The sequence below is a fragment of the Varroa jacobsoni genome, unplaced genomic scaffold (genome assembly GCF_002532875.2).
Source record: "Varroa jacobsoni isolate VJ856 unplaced genomic scaffold, vjacob_1.0 scaffold_585, whole genome shotgun sequence".
NCBI lineage: Eukaryota > Metazoa > Arthropoda > Arachnida > Mesostigmata > Varroidae > Varroa > Varroa jacobsoni.
Window position 1 is genome coordinate 78,938 of NW_019213487.1, and position 23,835 is coordinate 102,772.

The window sequence follows — 23,835 nt, forward strand, 5'->3', positions numbered from 1 at the left end:
TGATCATACCTACTCATCAGGCATCATTTACGAGTTGTTGACGTCATTAGTTATCTTTTCCGCGTTAATTTGCGGGAACCAAGCCCGAAATAAATCTAGATCGATTAACACTGTAACAATCCATATGTGTATCTTGCTTTTAGCACATTTCGCACCTGATGATTCGAGATCCGCTAGTCATTTTTGAGGAAAAGATCGACCAGGATGACGCACGCGATACGGATCATTTCGAGAATCTCCAGTCGACGAATTGGCACAATATGCGATTTAAGCCACCCCCGCCCGAGACATCAATCGGTTGGAGAGTGGAGTTCCGACCGATGGAAATCCAGACTACCGAGTTCGAAAATGCGGCCTTTACAGTGTTCATTGTTTTGCTCTCCAGAGTTATTATATCCTACGGACTCGATTTTCTAGTGCCCATCTCTAAACTTGGTTGGTATAGAACAATTTTATCATTGATTGATTCCGATTGTCGTTTAAGTGTATTGTGGAACGACCCGGTCGTTCGTCTTGAAATTGTGTTATTATTTGAAATTAATAATGTACGAAAAGTGCAGCTGTATTGCAGTGTAACGTATTGAAACACAATCACATTTAATAAAAATACAAGGGAAAAGCGCGGGGGGGAGGGGGGTTCGTAGCACATGTGTGAATTTTTACATGTCTCTTGCAGATGAAAATATGGAAGAGGCCCAAAAACAAGATGCTGCACGAAAGAGTAAATTCTGGTTTCGACAGGACGTTATCCTTGAAGGATTTGGACTCAATGGGGTGCACCACGAGGATGGTACGACGAGGTGTGTGTAAACTCAAAATTTGTTTGAAACAAAATCAAAATATATTGGTATAGTATAGGCCTTATAAATTACAATGTATTTAATTTATAAACGAAAAGTAAATAATGAAATGGGGAAATAAACAAGGCATAATTATAGTTTAATACTGATCATCATTATATTTCAACGGAGCAGGCACTGGGATGTCCTGAGTATTGTCCATAGGGCCAAGCAATTATAGCATTAATGCTACCTGTGCGAGTCGTCAAGTCTAATTTCATTATGCTTCTCCGCAATGGGTGCACCATATTTAGACTTTAAACGCATACGCTCTATATGTGCGTATATCTGCAGGGATAATTTGACTCCAGAAACAGCTAGAACAAATGGTCATCCAACCCCCTGTATAGTGAAGATGACCGCAGATGGGATAATGAATGGGACCGAGTCATTTCCAGGCCTGATCCCGCTGATCAAGAAGTATCTCAAGTCAATGGAGGTCGATGTTGACACGCAATGCACTATTGCGCACTATCTCAACCTTATTTCGAAACGGGCTAAAGGCGAATTCCTTACCACAGCAACATGGATCCGGCAATTTATATTGAGCCATTCGGACTATAAGAAAGACTCCAAGGTTTGTGGCTCAGTTCTCCACGTAGGTTTGCAATTTACGTTTAGATGGGAATTACTTGTTATGCTGTAATGCGTTTCTGTAATTTTTTCTTCTGGTCTTCTACTGTTTATTCTGTAACGTAATTGTTCTTTGAATTTGCCTACAGGTGAGCGAGTTAATTACGTACGATCTGACGCATCGTCTAGTCGAGATCCAGGAACAGAAAATCGATGAACCTTCACTTTTCGGCGAATGGTGCTCGAGGTCGAAGTCGCAAGTGCCTCGAGCAGTTCTACGTAACCAGTGCTGTTGAAGAGACAGGTTTCCCGCATAGCAAAACAGGACAAGCTAACCGTATGGAACCTCAAATGAATCAACTGTGGCAATCAGCACTGCTGAAGAGACAGGTTTCCCGCATAGCAAAACAACACAAGCACAACCTCAAACGAATCGACTGTGGCAATCAGCATCATACTGCAAAGCTGCTGCGAAGCCTGTGATGACGCACCGACTTACAGCTGGTTAAAGGCCAACAGGCAATTTCGGACATAGGCCTGCGGGTATATATTACTCGGAAGGGCTGGCAAGACAAAATATTGTATTGGGTAGGTTTGTACAAGCAGATTATTCTTTACTTTTGCATTTGGCCACCGTCCTGCCTGATTGTGAAAATATACGAAAGCAATGCTGTGATTAGCTACCGTCGGAGCATCCTGTGCCGAGGATCGAGCAGGTCCTTCGCTAATCATTGTTATGGCAAAACACGGATATGACAAATTATAAATTAAGTAATGAATTTTGACGTTGACACAAAGAAACTCTCGATGTATCTATTATTTGACCGCAGCTATAGTGTTTGTTTACCAAGAAACAAGATACATTGGCGCGAGTTGTTTGTTGGTATATGAAATTTTACTTTCCCGGTTAAGTAGATCTTAGCACAGAGTCACATACTATATGCGAGCGTTATCATGAGCAATTAAAGCAGCTTAGCAGAAGACTTACTCCATCTTGGCTATGAGCCTACGAAGTGGTGGGTAGTAAAAGCAGAGATAGGTAATGCAGGCAAGTGATAATGGTGTCGAAATAATGCCAACGAGGTCTTTTTGGGGCTACACCGACCCCCCGTAGATAAAATGGCGTATTTCTACTGTTGTTGATAAATATGTATGTCAGCTGTATGTAGGTACCTTCAGTGGTTTGCCTGATCGCAGATACCAAAATACATATTCAGAGTAGGGATACATGCGTCGCCATATATCCGTATGCTGTATTCTCGTTTAGCGGCTTGTTTGTTTGTTTACCTGTCCTTTGATAACGAATAGAGCTCACCTGTAAATATTGATCTGCCGGAAAAACCAACTTTTAACGAGGCAACCAACGTATAATGATTCTTGCCACCGGATAAATTCTAGAGTGTACGCAGTGACGGAAGATGGCAAAATCAGTAATAGCAATCATTATATTGTGCGAAATGTCTTCTGATTTTTTTGGTTATTCGCCCTTATTCTTGCCCCAAACTGGGTTTGCTGTACTGCCATGGCAATACTTATAATACGATTGTGTTATAGAACGACACCAAACAATGTGTTGGAATAAACTATATAGAAACATCCAGGTAGATATGTAAGACATGCTACACCAATAGTCCCGCGACGATCGAAAGGGACGAGACTAGCTGTTAAGGCTACGTTGTTGTACGCAATTCGATTCGGAAGTATTCGAAAAAAACTACTGTTGTTGAACCAATGACGATCAATCCTATCCGTTTAATATAGCTTTTGTGCTTTCTGACGTAGCTAAATCAGCCGTCAGTCCAGTCTCAATTATTAACAAGGATTCGACAGTAACTTGCGTTATTTTTGAGTATCGGATGCTACAAATAATCATGGCGGCTTGTTTGCAACAGGCTTTCCTATATGCTTATTGTGAAACACCAAATTGTAATTAAGCGACATTCATTTATGGCCGTGACAAAACAAATAAATGTTGATAAATATGCTACAGTAAGCTTACTTGTCGTTATTTCTTAAGTTAGAGGCAGATTTCTGGATGCAATTCTATATTGAAAACTATTGGCTATTCAATCAAAGTTCCGTCTAGTTACACAGATGTAGAGACCCGAGAAGATCTTGTGCGATTTCCCATAACCGAAATGTTCATGGAGCTGATTTTCCCATAGACAAACTAGATTAAATATTGCACAACAGGGGGAAAGCTAGCACGGTGAGATGATAGCATAGGCATAATGTTCATGCAGACGTTACCAAGTCTGTCAAATTAGACCCTCCGTGTGCGACTGTCATAGTGGCTGATAAGCGACCTGTGACGACTGCGGACGTCGTCAGCCTCGTTCGTGTTGCTGCTGGCCTGCACCTGATGACTGAAGTTTGCTAATCGTAAGAAAAAGAGCGGCATCGCTCCAGTTGTAGCTGCATTATTGCGCGTCATCTTGGTGGGGATCTTCGGAAATGAATCAACGCGGCGGTTCAGTGAAGCACATACTGCTACTCCCACGTCTGCTCAGTCTTCTACGTATATGCAAACGGCCTGACGACGCCAGAGGCCCATCGCTAATATGGCTAATCTAGGTACGCTTGTCCTCAGCAGCGCTTTCCGTGACGTATACAGCTCTCCGTATTGAAAGCTTCGTCTCAGATGTCGAACGCGCAATACGAAACGAAGACTGTTCGGAGAATTGACTTTCCATATATCTGGTTATTGTCGGGTGGCTGGGTCATCGCTGCTGCTTTGTAACTCGAATACAGAACTGGCAAATCAAAACTTTAGCAATGTTGCTACCAGACGTTGTTGTAGCCTGCTCATCAAACGAGTACTACCCAATAAATTTGGTAGAATTTAATTCGCATTGTCAGTATATTCGCACGCAAGATATTATGTCTGCCGTTGTAAAGATAACCGTCACATTTCGGTGCAGGCCTACGTGCAACTAGTTAGTCCATCTTCTGTCGTGCGTTCGTTAAGCGCTTTACTGGTAAAGCGAAAAGCAACAGGGCTGCAAATGGTGGACAGTTCGCATAGAAATGAACAATAACTAATGCGCAGTCTAGTTTTTTCACGACATATATATTCGATTTGCAGGTTAAGATCAACAAAATGCTTGTAAAGTAAAAGGCTGCCGCCTAAACAGGCGGCTTATATCGAGTGGCTCGTAACGTGTAGGACTCGATTTTGCTACACATTGCCCCACCTACACACAACTGTTATGGATGAGTCAGGATTTAGCATTGTATATGAATTAGAAGAGTGCTTTCGATAGACTAACTTGGCGATAGACTAGATAGGCAGCACGTTAGACTAAAATAGTTTTGCTATTTTTTAGACAATCGTTTTTAGCGGGTCAGAATGGACAATGACACATGTTCGGCAATTTCCTGTGTTTCTCATTGGAACTATGCTTCTTCATGTTACAATTGTATTAGTAGTTAGTAAAAGGACCTCTACTGAGATGTATTACTGAGATGGGTAGTAATGACCGACGGGTATGTAAAAAAAAGCGTAATGCTTTGAAAAGTCCGCTTCTGGTTATAGTTACAAAACTTTTTTTCTTGGTTCTTTATTTCTGTTGTTGTTACGGGAAACTGGAAAAGTATACAAATGACATTTTAACTTGATTTTAACAAACAGATAACATGACTAGTCAAGTCTGCGAAGATCTTGGTTTAGGGAATTTCAAGCTAATGGGTATCAGAAAATCAGAAGAAGTATTACTATTTAGGTTGGTTTGTTCAAGTCAGTTGTCTTATCATAGCCATTGTGTAATTCTCAGTGTGGCTCGCCGAAATGGCAGGTCAGCCTCTGAAAAGTATTCAGATACATTTTTAAAACGTTCCGTGTGTGTTATCGCCTCGAAAAGAGACCAAGTGTGTTTGTTATCTGTTTGCAGCAAAATGTATGTTTACCTGAGCAAATTCTGAGCGAGGCTTGGAGACCTCTACTTTAATATTAAACCGCATCATTTGCAAGGTTTCATTCGGCCCAAGATAATGGAATTCGAATTAAAATGCTGTCGTTACATGGAGAATATTTGGTTACATACTACGCCACGAGCATCGCAAGTTCCTTCCCTGTTGGCATATTAAAGGTGCATTTAAATCGTAGAAGAAACGGGCCGTCCTGTATGTCAAATTGTACGGTAATGGGATTATAGGGTTCTTGTGTATTGCAACGTTTGATCGGCTACGACGTCACTATTTTCACGACCTGTTCACTTCTTCTCTGTCGTTTTGTTCACTGTTGTGATTACTTATTTTTTTCGAGCTCAGCCTACGCATGCCTAAAATGTAAGTCCTTTGTAACATTTTCTTCGTCGAAGATATCTTGCTGATGTTGTTGTTATCGTTTATTCTGGCTCGTCCATTCCTCTTGTTATTATTTCTTGTTAACGCGCTGACAGCAAAGGCTTGCCGTCAGTACAAGATAACGACAGCGGTAAGGGCCCCCCGCCCGTGGCATCCCCGAGATGGGTTACTCACTGTTCGTTAGGTTGACCGTTTTGTTCGCGGCTTACCGTTGCTGCCAGCCAATAGACTGCCAACGGATCCAGTGATACGAGCCATAACGTGGCGACGCTCCTCATTGCCTCATTCCTGCTCGTGATTGCTCCAGCCGGTACCATGCCCGAAGTTGCTTCGGTTTCATGTCCACTTTCAGCCTTTTCTTTTTCTTCGTCACGTTTTTCTTTCACCCGTAGCATTTTTCGTGAAGCCATCTTTAACAGTGCTTCGGCTTTGATTCCCGACTCGATCTCTCCTCGTCTTCGACGGCTACCTCCACGCCCCTGCTGCCACCACCCACCGATTTTCCGTGTCGTATACGTCAAGCGTCCTTCTCTGCTGAACTCCCGATCTGATTTGCACATTGCCTTTCGTCTATGAGCTTGCCGCTGCCTAAGAAGCTGTTCCTGTTTGGCCCCGGTACAACTTCAGTACTGTGCATGTGCGCTAAATATCTGCTGGACCCCCGGGCGCATATTATTTTCAGTTCCCCTTTCAGCTTTGTACATTATCCTGTACTTATAAACGTTTCATTGAAGTCGTCGTCGTCTCCAGTGCCTTGACAGCACACGGTATCTGCCTGTCTCCGCCTTCGCTATTGTATATCCTCATTGTACTGCTGTTATCGTTTCATTGATCGAATCGCTTTTGCCGTACGCTCACTAATTTTCTTTGTGATTTTCTGTATAGTTTCATCATTGGCTCTTTCTGCGGTGAGCAATGCATCGCACAACATTTCGTTACGTGATCTTGAAACAGGGGAGTGAGCATCCTCAGTCAGTCCGTCACCGTTTGTTTCTGAGGTCCTCGGCAGAATGCTGCCTTCTACCGCGTAAAGACTAACAAACGTCGACGTCATAGAACGCTGGCGTATAGTATTGGGTTTTCTTTTTCTGGGAATGGTAGTTTCGGCAGTTTGCTTTACTAGTAGTAGCAGTGGCTGGTTTTTGATATAGGCTAAGGATGCTGGCCGCGATATTGACGACCCAGTTAACGTGGATAGTCTCCTTAGTTGCTGCGCTTATCTAAATGTAGTCTTTTACTGTTCGTCGAATGGCTTTCTTTCGTTGTCCTTTCTTTATGCTTACTCGTATGCGTCCTCTATTCAAAAACTTCGCTTGGCAAATGTTCTCGACAACAAGAAAAAACGAAACATAATGGAACAAGCCACTATTTGTCGCTTCAACGTCGCGAGGAATTTTTCGTTGTTGAAACTCTCATCCCTGACATCTCCATCGGCGTTGTTCTACGTTGCTGGATGTCTGTGCAGAGATTTCTTTTTTTGTCTAAGGGGAAGGAGCGTCGTGCAGGCGGCGCCTTTAGCTGGTTAAGGTTGTGGACACCGCCTCCGCTGATGCCGCTCGCTAAAATAGATGACAGAAAAACAGGCTGACACGACGAATGAATTCGCATTTGCACCGATCGTCAGTGTTCTTTACTCGGTTCGTACTCGAGAAACGGAAATAGCAGTAAGAAATGAGTGGTGCATTAAACTGTTGTCAAAGGCTTGTGCCGACTCAGACCAACTTCTATGGAGACAATTCAACGGGGCTAAGGTATTCAGTTATTTGTGGGTCTAGAGCCCAGTCACGGACGAACGTCTGCGAATATGCTACACTGTGCATGGTATCACCAGATGGAACCGTCCAACCTGCAAATAAAGAGAGACTGCCGTCATCCGATTTTTCATGTTTACCGTTATTGAACAATAAGCAGATAAGGTAAAGCAGAAACGTATACTCAAGCAACCTGGCAGGACTATTAGGAGAGTATATGAACGGATCTCAGAATGAGCTGGTTGTTGTTTTGACTTGTACTGTTATGCTCGCGAGCGTGAATAGAGATCCACAAAGGTCGTCACTTCAGTTAGTTCGGTGACGAAGTTTTGTGTGAAAAAAAAAAAGAAAAAAACCTTTGAAAATTTCTAGGTCCCTTGTTTCAAAAGGATAAATCGAAACAGTAAAATATAATTATCGTATTTTAGATACGAGCTTTAAAATTGTCTATATGACTACGTGATTTCTATTAGTCGTTGAACCACCCAAATTGGTGTGCTCATCAGGCACTTCGACATCCTTCTAGTTTATATTGAACGTCAAAAAACAATCTCAGTAGTGTCCAAGTTCTAAGAATGATAGTCTATTCAGTGTAAACAGGTCTTTATCTCTTTTTTCACGCAGCTGCTGCGATCGGGCATGTAAACCTGTAAATTAAAACCCAGTTCTTCTGTGTGAATTAGCGAATAAACAAAAAGAAGCAACTGAGTTGCTAGATTAGCAACTTACTCAAAACAACTTTGACGAGAAGTACGTTGCAGTTAGCAACATTGTTTTACACCAGTTACCATAAGTGTCTGCAGTAATGCGAAGACAATTCAGCAGTCACTCACCTGCTGCTATACGTTTTTATATGTTAGCATCTCTGGCTACACATTCAATAATGCTTACATTTCTCAGACAACAGCATTCGAAAAATAGTTCTCCCCCGATACATCATTTATTTCACGGTGGATCATTAGAAGAAAGATAAAAATTGATGAATGTATACATACGTATATATATATAAATCTTACAAAGACTCTTTTGGAGCGGTCGAAGTGGTGATCTTAGGATAAAACGAGAGGAGCAAGGGTGCTAAGGTCAGCCTTATCCTGGCTGGCACCCGCTTCGAAATGAAGAGACTTCAGCTGGATCGATTAGCACATGTTTCTATCTTGATTCACCCCTTGAATATGATGCTTTTTGGTTCGTCATTGCTCACGTACGGCAAGCTCCCTGCTCCAACTTGTTAATAACAAGTTTTTCGGCATCGGTTTCTTTCGCCGCCGTCATTTTTTCGTTTCTTATTTGTGCTTTGTCGTTGAATGCTATAATTTGCAAAGTGCCCGCCGCACTTTGTTCGCCAGTCGTCACAGGAATATGCCACTACAGAGTTAGCGAGCTTTTTAACAGCAGATGTAAGGTATGTCGTAATGAACATTTATTAAACAAAAATACAGTTTTAAGCAGCAACAGTAATAACGCAACATTGTCCTTATCCAAAGCATGACCAACAAACCATCAATCGTTTGATTCGGCAATTGCAGCAGCGGAAGGGGCGGTCATAGACTTGGCCCATTTTTGCTAAAGGATCTTGTCCACTGACGATTTACACTGGTCCCGGCTTAACGTCGGCCGCTACCGCAAGCGTCGACAACGACTATTTCTGTGTGCGATAATTCGTCGACTGCAGCAAATAAAGCGAGTAACAATGGCCAGAATCAGCCAACAACCAACAGAAAAAAACAGCAGTAACCAACGGAAGTAGGTTTCGGCCATGGCGCACACTGCGCCTGCGACTGCAGCGCGAGTGGATTGTAGAGAGAAAGTATTCATCATACAACGATTATGCAGTGGTCTGGCCTGCTTCGTGCCGACTCGGCTCTATCCGTCGTGGCTCAACGACAGACCAATTTACCGACCGAGAGAAAAATCGGCAACTAACGGTCGATCCAGAGTGGTTCAGTGAAAACATGAACGGGAAGCGTCATCGAACGTAGCTCGATTCATTTTTGCTAAAGGATATCGTTGACGGTTGGTTTTTCGTTCGTCAGCGCCAATAGAAAACATCTCTCATCGTGCTGCTGCTAACGAGGAAGATTTTCTGTTTCTGGAATCATTTTCTGCTTCGTCATCTTTGCCGTCATCGCCTGCAGCAGTGCAGTCAACACAATCCAATATAGCAGATGGCCTCACGACGATGTTCATGTAGCTTTTAAAACTGCATCGAGGGCCAACTTGCTTGTGGCTACATGGCTACTAGTCGGGGTCCTGTAAAGACATGACTTCCATGACATTCACATTTCTTCCTGTGGGACGATTGCTAGGACGGGTGGTAACAAGACGTAGAGATCAACATCTGTAACGAGCTAAATAAGACCTCGAAATTAGATCGGCATCGTTATGTCCTAAAACAAGCCAATCAAGTATTGGTAATAACAGCACTAGAGGAAGTGGTAGAAGAATGAGTATAATTTAGTCATACAACCACTACTACTCATTCTTTGGATCGCTTCGGAAGAACGAGAGGTTTGCGATTTGACCAAGAAAACGTTGCCGTATGAAAATGGAATGGTGGCCCGATGAAGTTGTTGCTGACCAACATTTTCTGTACGAGATTCGAGGGCGCCGGATCGCCCAGATCGCAGTAGCGTTTTAAGTAATAGTGGTGAATTTCCTAATTAGAATGTCATTCAACGCATAGTGAAGCACACTGCGCTCGACGACAGGCCATCAAATGTATATATGAATTTGTATCGCATCTAATTTGGGAAGACAAAAATGCTGTACATAGATACATGTATTTTACGTCAAGTCCCTAATTATACAATGAGATGATTAACAAATCCATAAGTTCTCAAACTACTTGGCTTGGACTAGAAGTTCATCATCACCTCAGCTGAACGTCGTTTTTGGGTCCGAATGAATTTTAATGTCAATAATGCATGCGTGTTAACGACAGATCGCTTATTAAGCGGATTGTAATAAGCGTATGTGCATAAAAGCAGCGACATGACCAGTGGAATTCGCGCCTTCAGTTTCACGAATTCCAATCGTAGATGTCAATGCTACGCTCGCATAAGATATGCTGGCTGATAACACATGAATTCCGTCCCTGTCAACTGGATCATTAAACGACCAGGTCATCGCCTTGCCGTCTTCAGTCCACAAGATAATATTCATTCTGTCAATTTCTAGCGTTTAAGCGAGAACTGGGTCTGCTTCTGAAGTAGAGCCAACATTCGTTCTAGTAAAAATCCAACTCAAAAAAACGTTAGTGGTCAACCGAATTGTATAGCACTGCATATATGTACACTTGACCTGGCTTAGGCTATCTCCCGCAATAAATACTTGATCTATTCCTTCAGCTCTTCAAGAGCTCGACTATCCCATATCAGTGATCTACTACGTACCAATTTCCAACTAGTTTCGAGCTTGTTCCATGAAACTAGACGCCTACACAGTGCCGAATGCACACGGATACACAATACAGAAATGTTCACAATGAAGTGCAGATATCAGACGAAAAGACAGCCCAACGTGTCCGCCAATAATAGACAGACTAGACGTTGTTATAAAGATATCGTCCCTTACCTGCTTTGGAGCCGTACTCTGATTAAGCTCTGTCCTTATAGCAAAAAAAAGGAATATCTTGGCGTTACTATAACTCACCGTCAATAGGTATTGTACGGGTTGAATGACAGAAGGATAATGGCTGAGCGTGTGCGAGCAAGCCAGAGTGCCTGAGCAGACTATACAAAATAAGAATCGAAAAGATATTCTTGGCGGAACAATTGCGAGCTTTGAGAAACACGGGAGTTTCTTAGCTCTCTTCTTTGGTGGGACAATCAATTCGCTGCTTTGTAATAAAGCGTTACATTGGATCATTGCCCAAGCTCGAGGTATGGGCAATCTGGCAATAGCGCTGCACGGTGCAGCAGTCATGAAAAGTAGCGGGTCACAATACACAGGGACAGAATTGATATACTTATAATAAACTTAGTGTGAACTGGGGCTTCAAAAATAATAGAAAGTTCTTATAAGGGATAAACGAAATTTTGACGCTCGCAGACAGGTGAAATGGAAGAAGTGCTTCAGAGCAAAGGCTACGCAAGTATGTAGGGTCGCTGATGGACTCTATGCTAGTAAATTGCACGCATTTGTCATAACAGTCCATGAGGCTGGGTCGATTCGGGTTAGGTCACGTGATGAATTCGACTTAGCAATGTTAAATAGAGTTTGACAGGTTCAACCCACGTCTTTACGAAACTTCGCAACAATAGAACCTAAGTACCAGCAACTTTCGTTAAGCACCTTATCATTCATCACATTGCCAAATATGACCAGCGGCAATAATGGTTGTTATTTTCGTATTGACAGCAGCGTCACATATATGACGTTGGGCCTCTTCGCGTGATCCCTTTGATCAGAAAGCAGCTAGATGACAACTCGAAAGCGTGGTAGAGATTCAAGAAAGGCCTTATTGTCCGTCCCTTTGGATCACAATAAGCAATAAGAAGTCATCTCTATTTGTGCAAAGGCGAATATCGTAGAAATGGAACATATCTTTGTTTACGTATGGAATATCGAATCAATTTCTACTTCGTTATGCGGGGTTATTCTTATTTACTTCCAATATAATTGGAAAAATCTTTTCATTGAGTTGTGTCAGTTGCATGCACGCCATTTTGCTAACTGCTCGTAACATCGACTCTACTTAGTACGCGGCCAGCAACAAGCATACGCTCATACATGCCAATCTACCTGCTGCGTTTCTAATTTCTACCAGCTCAGCCTGGCTTCTTCTGATTTACAATATCTATGGTGCGGACGCGTTCAAACAAGACATTCTGATAAAAATAAAAAGACCTCATAGATCGATTCCTTCTCAATGCCATGGTAATTGAAGACGTATACATACATAGGCCTACATATGAGGTAGAAGTAAAATAAAAAATCTGTTTTTACGGCGATGAATGCTTCCAGCATGTAGTCGCGTTAGACGCAAATCTAACGAATCAGATCTGTTAGTACTATTACTGTGCCTGTTAGCCAAGTGCTAGACGTAGTTCTTTTGTTCCGGCGCATTTATCGTAAAGCTATTATGCTAGTAAATCGCCCAATGAGGCGATGATGGAGAGTTTGACGATTCAAATAACCACTGTTGGGTAGCGCCAACAGAAAGCCATCTCCATGGGAAAGTCGATGTCTGAAATTGACGTTGCGGCTTCAGCAGACTGCTGGTCTTTTCAGGGTGGTCCTATTTGGTGGTGCTACCGGGTTGCCTGACCGATGCTCGTACCGCTCTAGTGCTAGTGCTCATTGTCTGCTGGTGACTGTGCCTACGGCAGTGAAGGTCTTCCCCGCCAGGTCACGTGAAGTCCGCTGTTTCGTCGAAGACTTTTCGTCTTGCTCTTTCTCCTCATGCATGTATGTCTATGCGCGTGTATGTTGGCGTTTCGCTTGTTAAGAAAGCAGGGGCCGTGAAGTTGTGAAATTGGCTGCGGGCAAGAAGTGGCATAGCGAGTGTTGACCGCAGGCCACACACGAGATATCGATCCTCCGGCTGCACACAGCTTTGAGTTAACTGTTTGCCCATGAATGTATTATGCCTAGTTGAGTATAAATACTTAACGTCCGTTTGTTGCTGGCTGGTAAGACAGCTTCTAAAGAGAAGCAGGGCTAAAGAAAAAAAAGGGGGGAGAAGAGGCGGTCTATGTTAACAATAGACAGAGTGAGCCATTGATACCAGGTACGGACCTCGTCGAACGATCGGTCATGAATCGTAACAAGGCAACGGGTGAACTGTCATCCTGTCAAAGCTCATTTAGGCTGTTAAAATGCGGGTATAACTGATTCTCAACGGCTCCCCTATATTTATATAAGCGCAGAATGCTAAACTCTGGTAAGAAAGTTTTCTGGCAGACAGATATGGGATGCAAGACGGCTATTCTCATAAAGACCGTACATTTGAGATGTGTACATAACTACTAATGCACTTCATGACAGTCGAAAATTATGTGTGATGTGCAATGAGTCTAGCACAACGCTGTTGGATAGGATATACAGCTCAAGTGCATCAATGAAGTAGGTGCGAAATAGTGGGCTTTTCAATATTTTGGTGAAACCTACAAGTATGACGATGTCAGACTGCAATCCTGAATCACGGTTGCAATCGAATCCTTTCGATGGTGTGTGGTCGTCCCAATGGTAAAATCGACAAGACGTCCGCTGATAAAACTGAGAGCGCAAAACTTGGATTCTCCAATTAGATACACAGTTGCAGTAACATACACAAATTACCTATTACGATACATTCAGGACCACTGTATAAGTAGGTTGAAAATCAGCTAACTTTTCGTTGAAGTGTTAACTCTCAGATGCTTCACCGTCTTAGTCGCGTTTAAAAAAATATTATCCACACTGATTGTCACTTCGAGCACCTGATACCCTTATGTTCGTTTCAAATACGATGATGTGTTGAAAAGACATGAAACATTTGGTGCCAGTTTGGCTTGTTTCTCTCTGCGCAAAAAATACTCTACAGATCCATAATTGCAAGCAACAATAGAATTTCTCATTAATATGAATAGGTTGTGGCCTCAAATTGATTCATCGATCACAATAGGTCACAGATTGCAGTAGGGGTTATTCCTTCAGAAGAACAGCAGGTAACTCCTATTCGACACGAAGCTTCATTATTTCATCACATTGCGTTATGGTGCATCCGAACATTGACAATTTCATCTTAGAATAGGCTCTCTAATGCTGAGTTAAATACAGTGTCGTATTAGTGAATTGGGGCGATCCTTAACTCTAGGGTAAATCATGCCATAGAAATACGTGAGACCGACAAACATGATGCTAAGACTTGTGAACACGGCAGGGGTATGGCAAAGGAACATTCACCGTGTCTTTTTAACAATTTCAAAACTGCAGAACGGGACAGCTAATGTCGTTTAGATCGATAATCTAGAAACACTCACATTTTTGGCATGTTACTAGCTTATAGCTTAGCTGGCTTTTGATAGCCGAAAAGTGAAGGGGTGATGAGAGCGAAGTATTATGTTAACCTAGAAAGGTGAAGTTTTAACTAGAAGGTTAAAAAGAAAAACAAGAAATTCGTTAATTCAGTATTCTAGAAGCGAACATTGCTAGGAATGGAAACAAAATTTTAGTTGTGTTGATTTCCGTGCAAGAAATTCATTGAAACACAGTTAGACAGTTAACATGAGATTGCCTGCTAGCGCATTCTAGCTGAGCAATACAATAGCACTGGCTGAATATTTCGAACTATCGAAGATTACAACTATGGCCATTGCCGTAGCAATTAATAGTAATAGCCGACCTGGGACAATCATTTACACAGGAACCGACTGCCGAATAAACACATGGTGCAGCTTTTCGTTTACCTATTGCCCTGACACAGCCGCTGACAATAAATGATTTCGCCGAATTACATTCGCCAGACAAGCTGATGACGTAGACTTCGATGATAGTGAATGTTGAACTCATAACTATGCCTCATATTTCGAGTGCGAGGCTTCTCGCTAGTCCAATCTCGCAGTTCCCAGTGAGACGTGATGAAACAACGTGATCATATGATGAAGCTGATTATATCGAGCCCATCGTAGCGTGCTTGTTTCCTATATGATGGCGCCTCTGACTTTAGTGAATAAATGAACATTACAAATATATGCAACATGCAGACTTTGATCGCGTACGTTACCAAATGGTGTAGGTGAGCTTTGCGAAGCTCCAGCTGAGATCTTCCCATATCAGGGATTGGTTTTTGCATCTTAGAGGAAGTGTACGACACGATACATTTACTATTTAAAGCCATTCTAATCTGTCACCCAGTAAAGATAGCCATACACTATTCGACAACGACCTAGGTTTCTACTACTTTCCGGAGGTTAGCAACTCCGCCGAGTCGTTCTGATCGCCCGAAGCCGAACGATAATCAGAAAACTTACAGTTAAAAGACGATCACGAAGCTTCCGCGTGACCAAGTCAGGAAACAGTAAATGCCCGGTGTAAAAACAATCTGTGTTTGTCCGAGATTTTATGCTGCTTTTTTGTGTGTGTATAAATGAACGTTTTCTTGTCGAGAAAGTACCTTACGAAGGGGGCGGCTTTAAATTAAATTGAACGGATATCGGAAGGTGTTCCTAAAATAGGCCAGAGATTGTAGATCGAGTCACCAATGATTTCAGCCTATTAAGAATAAAACATTGCGTTTAGGAAAGGCCGCTAAAAGTTTGAAGGCAGAGAAATGCATTCAACGAGATCAGTTATCCTGTGCGCATTATTAATGACGATTTTCGTTGATGGGATCACTGCCTCGGGGGAATACCATGCTAATGAAGGCGGAAAGTTTTCCGCGTTCAAAAGTCAAGCGGATTTCGCTGAAAAGCAGTTGCGTAAAACGCTAAATCTGATGCCTGAAGATGAGGTTCATACGGCGAGTGTCGCCATGCAGGTTGGTAAAGAATATCTGAGAGATATTTCATTTGATGTTCATAGTTATATAATATGTTTATATTTCATTTATTTATATGGCCACTTACAATTACGAATGTATCTATATTTTTATAAACTTGATATGTCATTAAATCAAATTAATTATATAAATCTTAAGTGTCTTAAAATTAAAGTATCAGAAACTTTCGTTCTCGGCACAAACGTGCCTTGACTTATTAGCCCCTCTAACAAAATCCCCATTTGAGCGTGGTAACCGCTAATTCATTATGCAACTAATTTCAAATGTTTGAATAAAAAGATAACGCGAAATTGATTTTTGTGCCTAATCATTCCCCTAGTTTTTCACTAACGTATCATTTATTTAAGCTGCACCATACTTCCCAGAGCAACAAACTTTTTCGTTCAATGACTTTTGTATTAGTATGAAAATTCGCACAAAAAAACTATCCCGATGCACGCAACTTATCAGGATTCCTCTACAGCTTCATTTTTTCCTCATCCAACTCGTGAATGCGTTGAGACTTCAATGCTGATGTTGCTACGTCAGCATTTACCAATAAACATTTAAGGTTTAGCGTTGTAAATAGTATAATCGATGTCGATTCTGCTGAACGGATTTACTAAAGGTCAACTTTAGTAAATCCGTTCAGCAAAACAGCACACTGTTTTGCCTAAACTGTGAATGCCACTGAAATTTCAAGTTACTTAATTTCACAAAAAGAACTGAGGCTTATACATATTCGATTTTACACATGCGCTCAGGGCTGTTGCTAGCGTTCAACTAGACTGAAATATCAGCCATATTCAATAGTCCTGGAAAGTTCCTATTTTCCAGCTCTGAGTATTGCTTTTCAGCTCAACATCGACGCTATCTGCGTAATAAGCGTACGCTTATCGCAAGCCAGGCGATACAGTAGAGACATCTGTTCAACGGAATCCTGCACCGTCTACATTATGTCCGCTCCTACCTGCACCGCTAGCAAAGAGTCTCTCTTTTCGCCTGATTCTGTTAGACTATGTTGAATATGAGTTTGTTCAGGCTGAACAAACACTACTCAACCTTGCTTAGAAAAACATGTCGCCTGCCAATAGATCACGGTGTCCGGTCGAACCCTGAATTGTTATACTAACAATCGTAGCAAACTCATTTATTTGGTTGTATTACGCCTCTAAATAAAATATAGTATACTTGTTTTAGATACGCTGGTCATAAATGGTGGATTATAATAAGTTCTGTCTTATGTGTTTCTTTCGAAAACACATCAACCACCCTGCACGTGCCGTTCAACAAAATATCGCTAAGGAGAATGCTCCGCACGCCATCGCCTCGTTGTGGGAGATACCGAAGATTGTTCTAGTCAATCACTTGAGGGTAAAGAGATTTAGTAGATAGGCCATTATACGACGCAATGACACTGGCAAGGCCGTATCGAATAAAACATCCTGCAATAGAAGATTACCAATGTGTTTTTGCCTCCTGATGCCTCCAGACGTCGAGTAGTTGTTGTTTAGGAAACGAATATGCGCACAATGCGGCACAATATTAATTTACAGTTTTCTCTTCTGTTGCAGATAAAGGACGGGCATATATTTAACGTCACTATGTATGTAAAGGTATGTTTAGATTCCGCTCTCACTTAAAATCTCACTTGTTCATGGCAAGAGCAGATGCACCCATAAAGAAGATACATACAGGTCATTCATTTTTTTATGTGTTCTACTTTATTGTGTCTGTCTTTTTGAAAGTATCCTACACCCAAAATGGTCTGAACCCGGCAATTTTAAATCTTCACCGAATCTCCTTAATCAAGTGCTCTCCTCGATTTAGCTATGTCATAATTTAGAGGTGCGCTTACACACCCGCCAAAGCAGCTGGCAGCTTCTGTCCGAGCCTCGTTAGTCTCTGGTCAGACATTTTCTTAGCAGTGCCATAAAATAATACGTACAGTCGAATCCGAGAGGACAAAATACAAATATAACTTTCGTTTTGACAAACCAAAGTTATTCGTGAGTGTTACATGGGTAAAACGAGAGAGTTGAAATTCGCTTGCAAAATTATTTAAACGTTTAGAATTTGTTTTATTTGATCATCATCATCAGTTATATTAATAATTTTAAATTTTCACTCAAGTATTTTGACGTTTGCCAGTCCTTGTTAACTCCATTTGATACTCGATTCGACATCAGCTACTCTAGTTGACCCCCCCCCCCCCCCGGTTAATATAGCGATGTTAGTCCAACGTTGACCTGTCGATGTGAGTTTAAGTGTTTGTCTGGGGACACTGTATATATGGCGCTGACGAAAAAGTGTAATCATGTTAGAAAAGAATGTCAATTTATACGTAACGATACTAATTGGATTGAAATTATGATTGAGTTAATAGTCGCGGTGGTCATCCGAAATTGTTTCCGTTCCATGTTTGTTCTTCACCGAGATACTTTTTCGTGGCATTATTATTATTATAGTGTTTGTATTGTTTGTCTTTATGGGTATGTGTTGCCTTTTACTATTTATCTATGCACTTCTATCAAGTGTTTTTGTCTCAGTTTCTGTTTAGGACGGTATCACAAAATATGAGCTTGGCGCTAGCTTAAAATAAGAGCATAATTACGAATAAGTACGCGCATAATCGTATACATAAAGAAAAAATTGTTGAATTTCAGAACGTCCAATCTTGTTCTGTAATTGTTCACGAGCGACAAGAAGGCGAGCCTCTGGAAATTATTAAAGAAGCTGACAAAATTGCTTCCTGTGTAGACCTGTGGGGCGACGATACTAGGTTCGAGGTTCCCCCGGGCTCGGTGTAGGTCTCACCGTTTCTCTACTACAGTATTATCCAACGAAAGGCACGGTCAGAGGAACGTCAACCTTCTTTATACCATACTAATAGTGTGATTATTAGTTTGGATCGAAAACAAACATGATGCTATTAATAAAAATCACCAATATAGTTATCTATAACTGTGTTTTCATAACATTTAGTGATCGGAACGTATCAAAAGCTGAAAATGACATAATCGAATCTGCTGACAGCTAATTACGTTACGTTAGACAGATTTCACGGGTTTTTTTTCATTCATTAAAGGTTAGGTTGATTTATAGAGCGGTTTTTTCGGACCATATTTATAGCCTTGAATAGGAAATATGTATTGACAGGCACAGTTATACTCGTAGATATAATACTTTGTACGCATATTTCACTACAATATGTATATGGGTATAACTCAAAAGGGATTTTTAAACAATTTTACGACGACAAATTCAAATATGTTTGAGCGCGCGCGGTTCATAAAAATGACGCTGGGTGCCTTGACTAAGACGAACTATTACAGTTAATTGATTATCATCAAACTTTAGGTAACCGGAAGAAAGAGATCTTTTAATCATGGACAAAAACCTTTAGGGCCTAGTTCAAGAATCGTGAGATTTGTTTTTACATATAATTACGAACTCCAGCTTCCTGCATTCGACCGCGTCGTCAAAGGCCAACATAGTCATTGTCTTTTGTTTCGTTGTCCTAAACTTCTGAGCAACCAACCACATTGTCTCTCGCCTGATATTTGGCGTCGTAATTCACCTTATTATACAGTTTTACGAAAAACTTTCGTCAATTTGAATGGTAAGTTTCGTCAGAACTTCTGCCTTTTTCTTGCTTCGATTAGGCTGCAATCTGCTGCATTAAGTAAAAATAATATAACCAATAAGCGACAAAGAGCCAATGTATACATTTGCATGTGTTATAGTGGGGGGTAGCGTTGCATCACACCGGGTCTGGTTGCCGGTCGAGGTCGAGCCCTAGTGCCAATGGGAAATTTTCGAAATAATATTTTTGAATTGCATCCTCTTGTGTTGCAGGTTGCAAGGCTTAATGTAGTTCTAATCCTCTTTACATTATTGCAGTGTGTACATGTAAACAGATGGCTTGTGAAGAAATAAGGTTTTCCTCTTTTAGCAAACTAGCTTCTGCTTCATGTTTCGGAGAAACGAGTCTGGAATAAAAAGGTGATCAGTTATCCTTAAAAGCCCTGTGTTTTTGAATTTAGCGTAAACATCAATCTTCTAATCATACACAAATACAGTCTCATATAGGTTCACCAACGGACACGTTTCATCACAAATCGTCCGATAAAGTTGCCTTCGTATCAAGCGTTGCCTATGGTAACTTAGTAGGGACTTTTGGAGTTCGATAAGTACCAAGATACTTCGGCTGTTTTTGTATAGCTGTTGTTACAGCAGAAGCATGCGAACCTCGGCAGGAATTTTATAGCGAATAAATTAGTTACATGAATTCAATATTTTTAATACCAGCCTCATGCTCTCATGAAAAAATGTGTGCTCCATTAGTGCAATTCAGCATATTTTCGTTTTTCTAGTAATGACTTTGCATCAGAATACGAATCTTGATAAGGTTCGCAGGAAGGAAAGAGGGCTTAGTCACGAGACCTAAACTATAATGTCAGTTCCTCCATTAATCCGCAGTGATTACCCAGAACAATGGGTTAAGTTACGTATCTAGAAAATCGCACAAATTTATTAATTTAATCTGGCTCGTCTGTACATTAAGGATCGTATTATTGTTACGCTATGTTATTTCTAGGCTATTGTGTTACTTGAACCTGGACGCAACTGTGTTACCTGATTCTATTTAATAAGAACAACAAAAGGCAGCCCCATTTGTTGAAATCGTTCAGTAGTGTAGTGTAGTCACCATCGATTGTTGAAAAGTGACATTCAGTGGCGCCCTCATAACAGCGCGCAATGCTTCAAAATGGAAATTCAGGCACATGTCATAAAACATACATTCATAACCAAACTCCTTTTTTTTTTGTTTATATAGATTTATAGATTATTCAAATACACCTCGGGCACATTAGTATAATAATAATAATGATAATATCAATAGAACTGATAGTGACTGTCAGGTAGTAATTTGATAACGGAGATAATATACGCGTTTTAGAAATATTCTAGTGTTAGAACTCTTATGCGTGTCTAACAGCGAAGAGGCTCCGGGTGCTGTATTTGAAACTGCGTAGTTCCATCAATTCACAATTGATACTTGGCAGCATGATCTTAATCCATTTTTTAATGAAATGGTTTCGGAAAATTGCCCCAATTTTGTAGTTTAAGGAAAAGCAAACACTCGGACACATGTACGTTTGGATCTAATTTCCACGGTATTTACCGCAGCTGAAATCGTCAATTTTTTCAAATCTTGTCTTATTCGACTCCTAATATTTTCACTATAAACTTTAACAACAGTTAGCCATGCAGTAGAAGTAAACATCACAGTGCCATCATCATTTTATTAGCAAGCGGTGACCGCGTCCGAGCAGACAGCTGCGAACGAAAATCGATGGGATTTCATAGGGAAACGCGCAAACCTTCACGTCACGGAACCCACCTAATTCGTCGCCCAATAAAATGAGCTTCAGCTTAGCGCAAGAATTAAATGCAATACGTACCAGCTAGAACTTTTATGATTTTTAGTATTTGTCCTCCATTAACTTGCCGATTATAGAAGAAGTTGTTTTGCACTTTTGTTGTACTTAATTGCGGCTGGAAAGAATACAATGGTATCCTACCGTAACCTTCCATGTGTAGACTACCCGTAACTGTATTGGACGGACGTCAAGGAAAATCTTTCAGTAACCATAGAAAACGCACAAGTAAAAAAGATTGAGCACTGAGTATTACTATAATCGTTATGATTATTTCATAAATAAACTAACACACTGGTCTTCGTTGTGTATCCTGTCGGTCGACTGAGCGGAGCTTGTAATTCATATAGGATCCAAATGATAGCGAAACTTGAACTATGTAACATTGGAGACAACTAATCTATTGCCATGCCAAATTGCCGACGAACGACTGCTAAAGCCTGGTGAAACGTACAATTTTTCCATATTTTTCAACCGCGTCACTTACAAAGACGTTTTCTCATCGTGCTTTTATCATCTCTAGCAATCTGGCCACTTGTCTTATCTCTTAATCAATCTGGTAGGCAAAATATTATCCTAACACATCTACATGTTCCATCACTTAGCCACTTTAGTTACCAAATCAAAAAAGTATCTACGTCATATTCACAACAAGCACTATCATTCGCCTAATGAGTACTGACGTATTTACCGGGGCCGTGAAGACGAGTTACGAATAAGTTGCAAATACGATTTTTTGTTAATAATCACGGTTGCGTCTATAAACATGCTACAATCACAGAGAAACCAATTTCACTATCTCTTTATGTGTAGCAAAATAAAACATCTAGTTCTTTCTTTTCTTAAGCTAACTGAAGGTTATCTTCCTTTGTTTCTAGACGTCTAACATAGGGCCCTTATTGAGGTTTAAATTAGCGTGTATCTTCTCGATTTTGCTGGTTAATACATAATGAATTGCTTGTTGACGATTGCTCTGTCATTTAGACACGAACCGACATAGTCTAGATATGACGGCAGAGTCTGTGTGCCGGGCAGCGGTACCATCAGCAGCAAAACCTATTTGCTGTTAACAGTTGTGTAATTTCAAGTTAAACTTCAGCTGTCCACGTATGTGGACAAATTTTCAGCAACACTTTTCACTACTTCTTTGAACAACAACTCAGGACAAGCCTGGCTTAACTTCTAGGAGCGGGGGCTTTCCTAACAAAGCTATAAAGCGACATCGTTACCCTTTCGACAGCTCCTGTGGCTGTTAGCGCACTGATTTTGTGGTCAGCGACAGGCTTGCTATTAATGCTTATTACGGCGGTGCACTCATGGATACGTGCTGACTACCGGGGCCATGTGGTCCCTCTATTAGCCATTCCTTTGTGAGCCACAATATGTTGCTAGGACCATGTTTTTCCTTAGCGGTAATGTGTTTACAATATAGTCATGTGAATTCCAATTAAGCTCTATCAGATTATTTGAGTTCGAAAGTTACGCGTTTAAATAAATCTATATTCCCTAGCTATTGCTTCGTAAAGTTATGACTGAACTGATCCAATTTTTATCATCCGAAGCCGTTTTTATACTTCGCAAGGTAGGAATGACGCTTACTGCTGAATAATAAAAAATAAGTTAAATCCAGATCTACGTGTCATTTATACGAAGGTGACACCCAAGATTGTTTGTTGGACATCTGCCGAGCACCTAACGACAGACGCGCAGTTGATGGAGAGTGCGTAAAAAATATTCAGTTTAGGTAATTCGGGTATGATCGCTTCCAATAAAGGCTTCATCTAAAAAAAAACAAGAGCCCTAATTGAAAGAGTAACACCAGTCCTTAAATGTAGAGGGAAAGTGTTTGTTTCCGTTAATCTCTGTTCCGCCTGCTTTGGGTGCCAGTTGCCGTAACATTCTAGCCAAAGGGTTCTCAAACCAGTGGCGACGACCGTACAAGGACACCTGAGTAATCAAAACAGTAGAAGGAAGGATTGTGAGGCCCTATGGTCAACACAATTCTACAGAGCTGTAAAACATTTCGTAAAACAAAAGGTAGCAATATAACAACGAAAGTGTCTACTGTATACCGTGAAAATATGCGATTTAATAATCACATCAGTTAGAAAGAAAGTTGATAGTAATAGATTATATTGTAACAACAGTCGGCCGATGCGTTTGGAGCAGCCTTGTTTGTCGATCGCCAGCGAACGAACAACCGGAGAATTCAAGACCAGGTTGTAGAGGTAGTAATATACACCTACAATATACAGCTTGGATCTATGAACAGTCTTCAAAACGGTTCATTCCCATGCTTGAAGTCGTTTGGAAATAAATTCAAAAGGATGGAAGCTACAATCGAGCTCGGTATGATGGAAAAAAGCACGATATTGAAACGAGATCTCGACGAACTAAACTTAAGTGTATAAAAGAAAGTTTAATGGAAAAGGAACTAGAAAGTATTTTCTTAAATAAAC

At 41.0% G+C, this 23,835-nt stretch overlaps 3 protein-coding genes across 21 annotated transcripts in view; 2 read left to right on the forward strand and 1 right to left on the reverse strand.

The window, feature by feature from the left end:
- Gclc (glutamate--cysteine ligase) overlaps positions 1–3,405 on the forward strand; it is a 20,581-nt gene extending 17,176 nt beyond the window's left edge. For all 8 annotated transcript variants that reach the window (XM_022835347.2, XM_022835346.2, XM_022835350.2 and 5 more), the window contains 4 exons: positions 144–435; positions 677–800; positions 1,134–1,416; positions 1,562–3,405. In XM_022835347.2, coding sequence (XP_022691082.1) covers positions 144–435; positions 677–800; positions 1,134–1,416; positions 1,562–1,708 — 846 coding nt within the window. In that variant the 3' untranslated portion in view covers positions 1,709–3,405. The remainder of the gene's footprint in view (positions 1–143; positions 436–676; positions 801–1,133; positions 1,417–1,561) is intronic.
- A 1,530-nt stretch (positions 3,406–4,935) lies between these two features.
- On the reverse strand, positions 4,936–22,595 carry LOC111261692 (uncharacterized). 5 transcript variants are annotated; one of them, XM_086968804.1, is made up of 2 exons: positions 21,668–22,520; positions 4,936–7,563 (listed from the first exon to the last, which is right to left on the reverse strand). In XM_086968804.1, exon 2 carries the CDS (start codon positions 6,275–6,277, stop codon positions 5,888–5,890), a length of 390 nt encoding a protein of 129 aa, XP_086824930.1. In that variant the 5' UTR covers positions 6,278–7,563; positions 21,668–22,520; the 3' UTR covers positions 4,936–5,887. The 5 variants fall into 5 exon arrangements, 4 of the variants coding, with proteins under 4 accessions (XP_086824930.1, XP_086824931.1, XP_086824932.1 ...); XM_086968805.1 differs by lacking the exon at positions 21,668–22,520 and adding an exon at positions 13,583–14,392; XM_086968806.1 differs by lacking the exon at positions 21,668–22,520 and adding an exon at positions 11,123–11,240.
- LOC111261690 (uncharacterized) lies at positions 12,078–18,889 on the forward strand. 8 transcript variants are annotated; one of them, XM_022835353.2, is made up of 5 exons: positions 12,078–12,880; positions 15,695–15,932; positions 17,238–17,306; positions 17,507–17,548; positions 18,599–18,889. In XM_022835353.2, the coding sequence occupies exons 2-5, from the start codon at positions 15,726–15,728 to the stop codon at positions 18,740–18,742; spliced, it is 462 nt and encodes a 153-aa protein (XP_022691088.1). In that variant the 5' UTR covers positions 12,078–12,880; positions 15,695–15,725; the 3' UTR covers positions 18,743–18,889. The 8 variants fall into 8 exon arrangements, with proteins under 8 accessions (XP_022691088.1, XP_022691089.1, XP_022691091.1 ...); XM_022835354.2 differs by lacking the exon at positions 12,078–12,880 and adding an exon at positions 13,379–13,541; XM_022835356.2 differs by lacking the exon at positions 12,078–12,880 and adding an exon at positions 13,379–13,537.
- Positions 22,596–23,835: the final 1,240 nt, after the last annotated feature.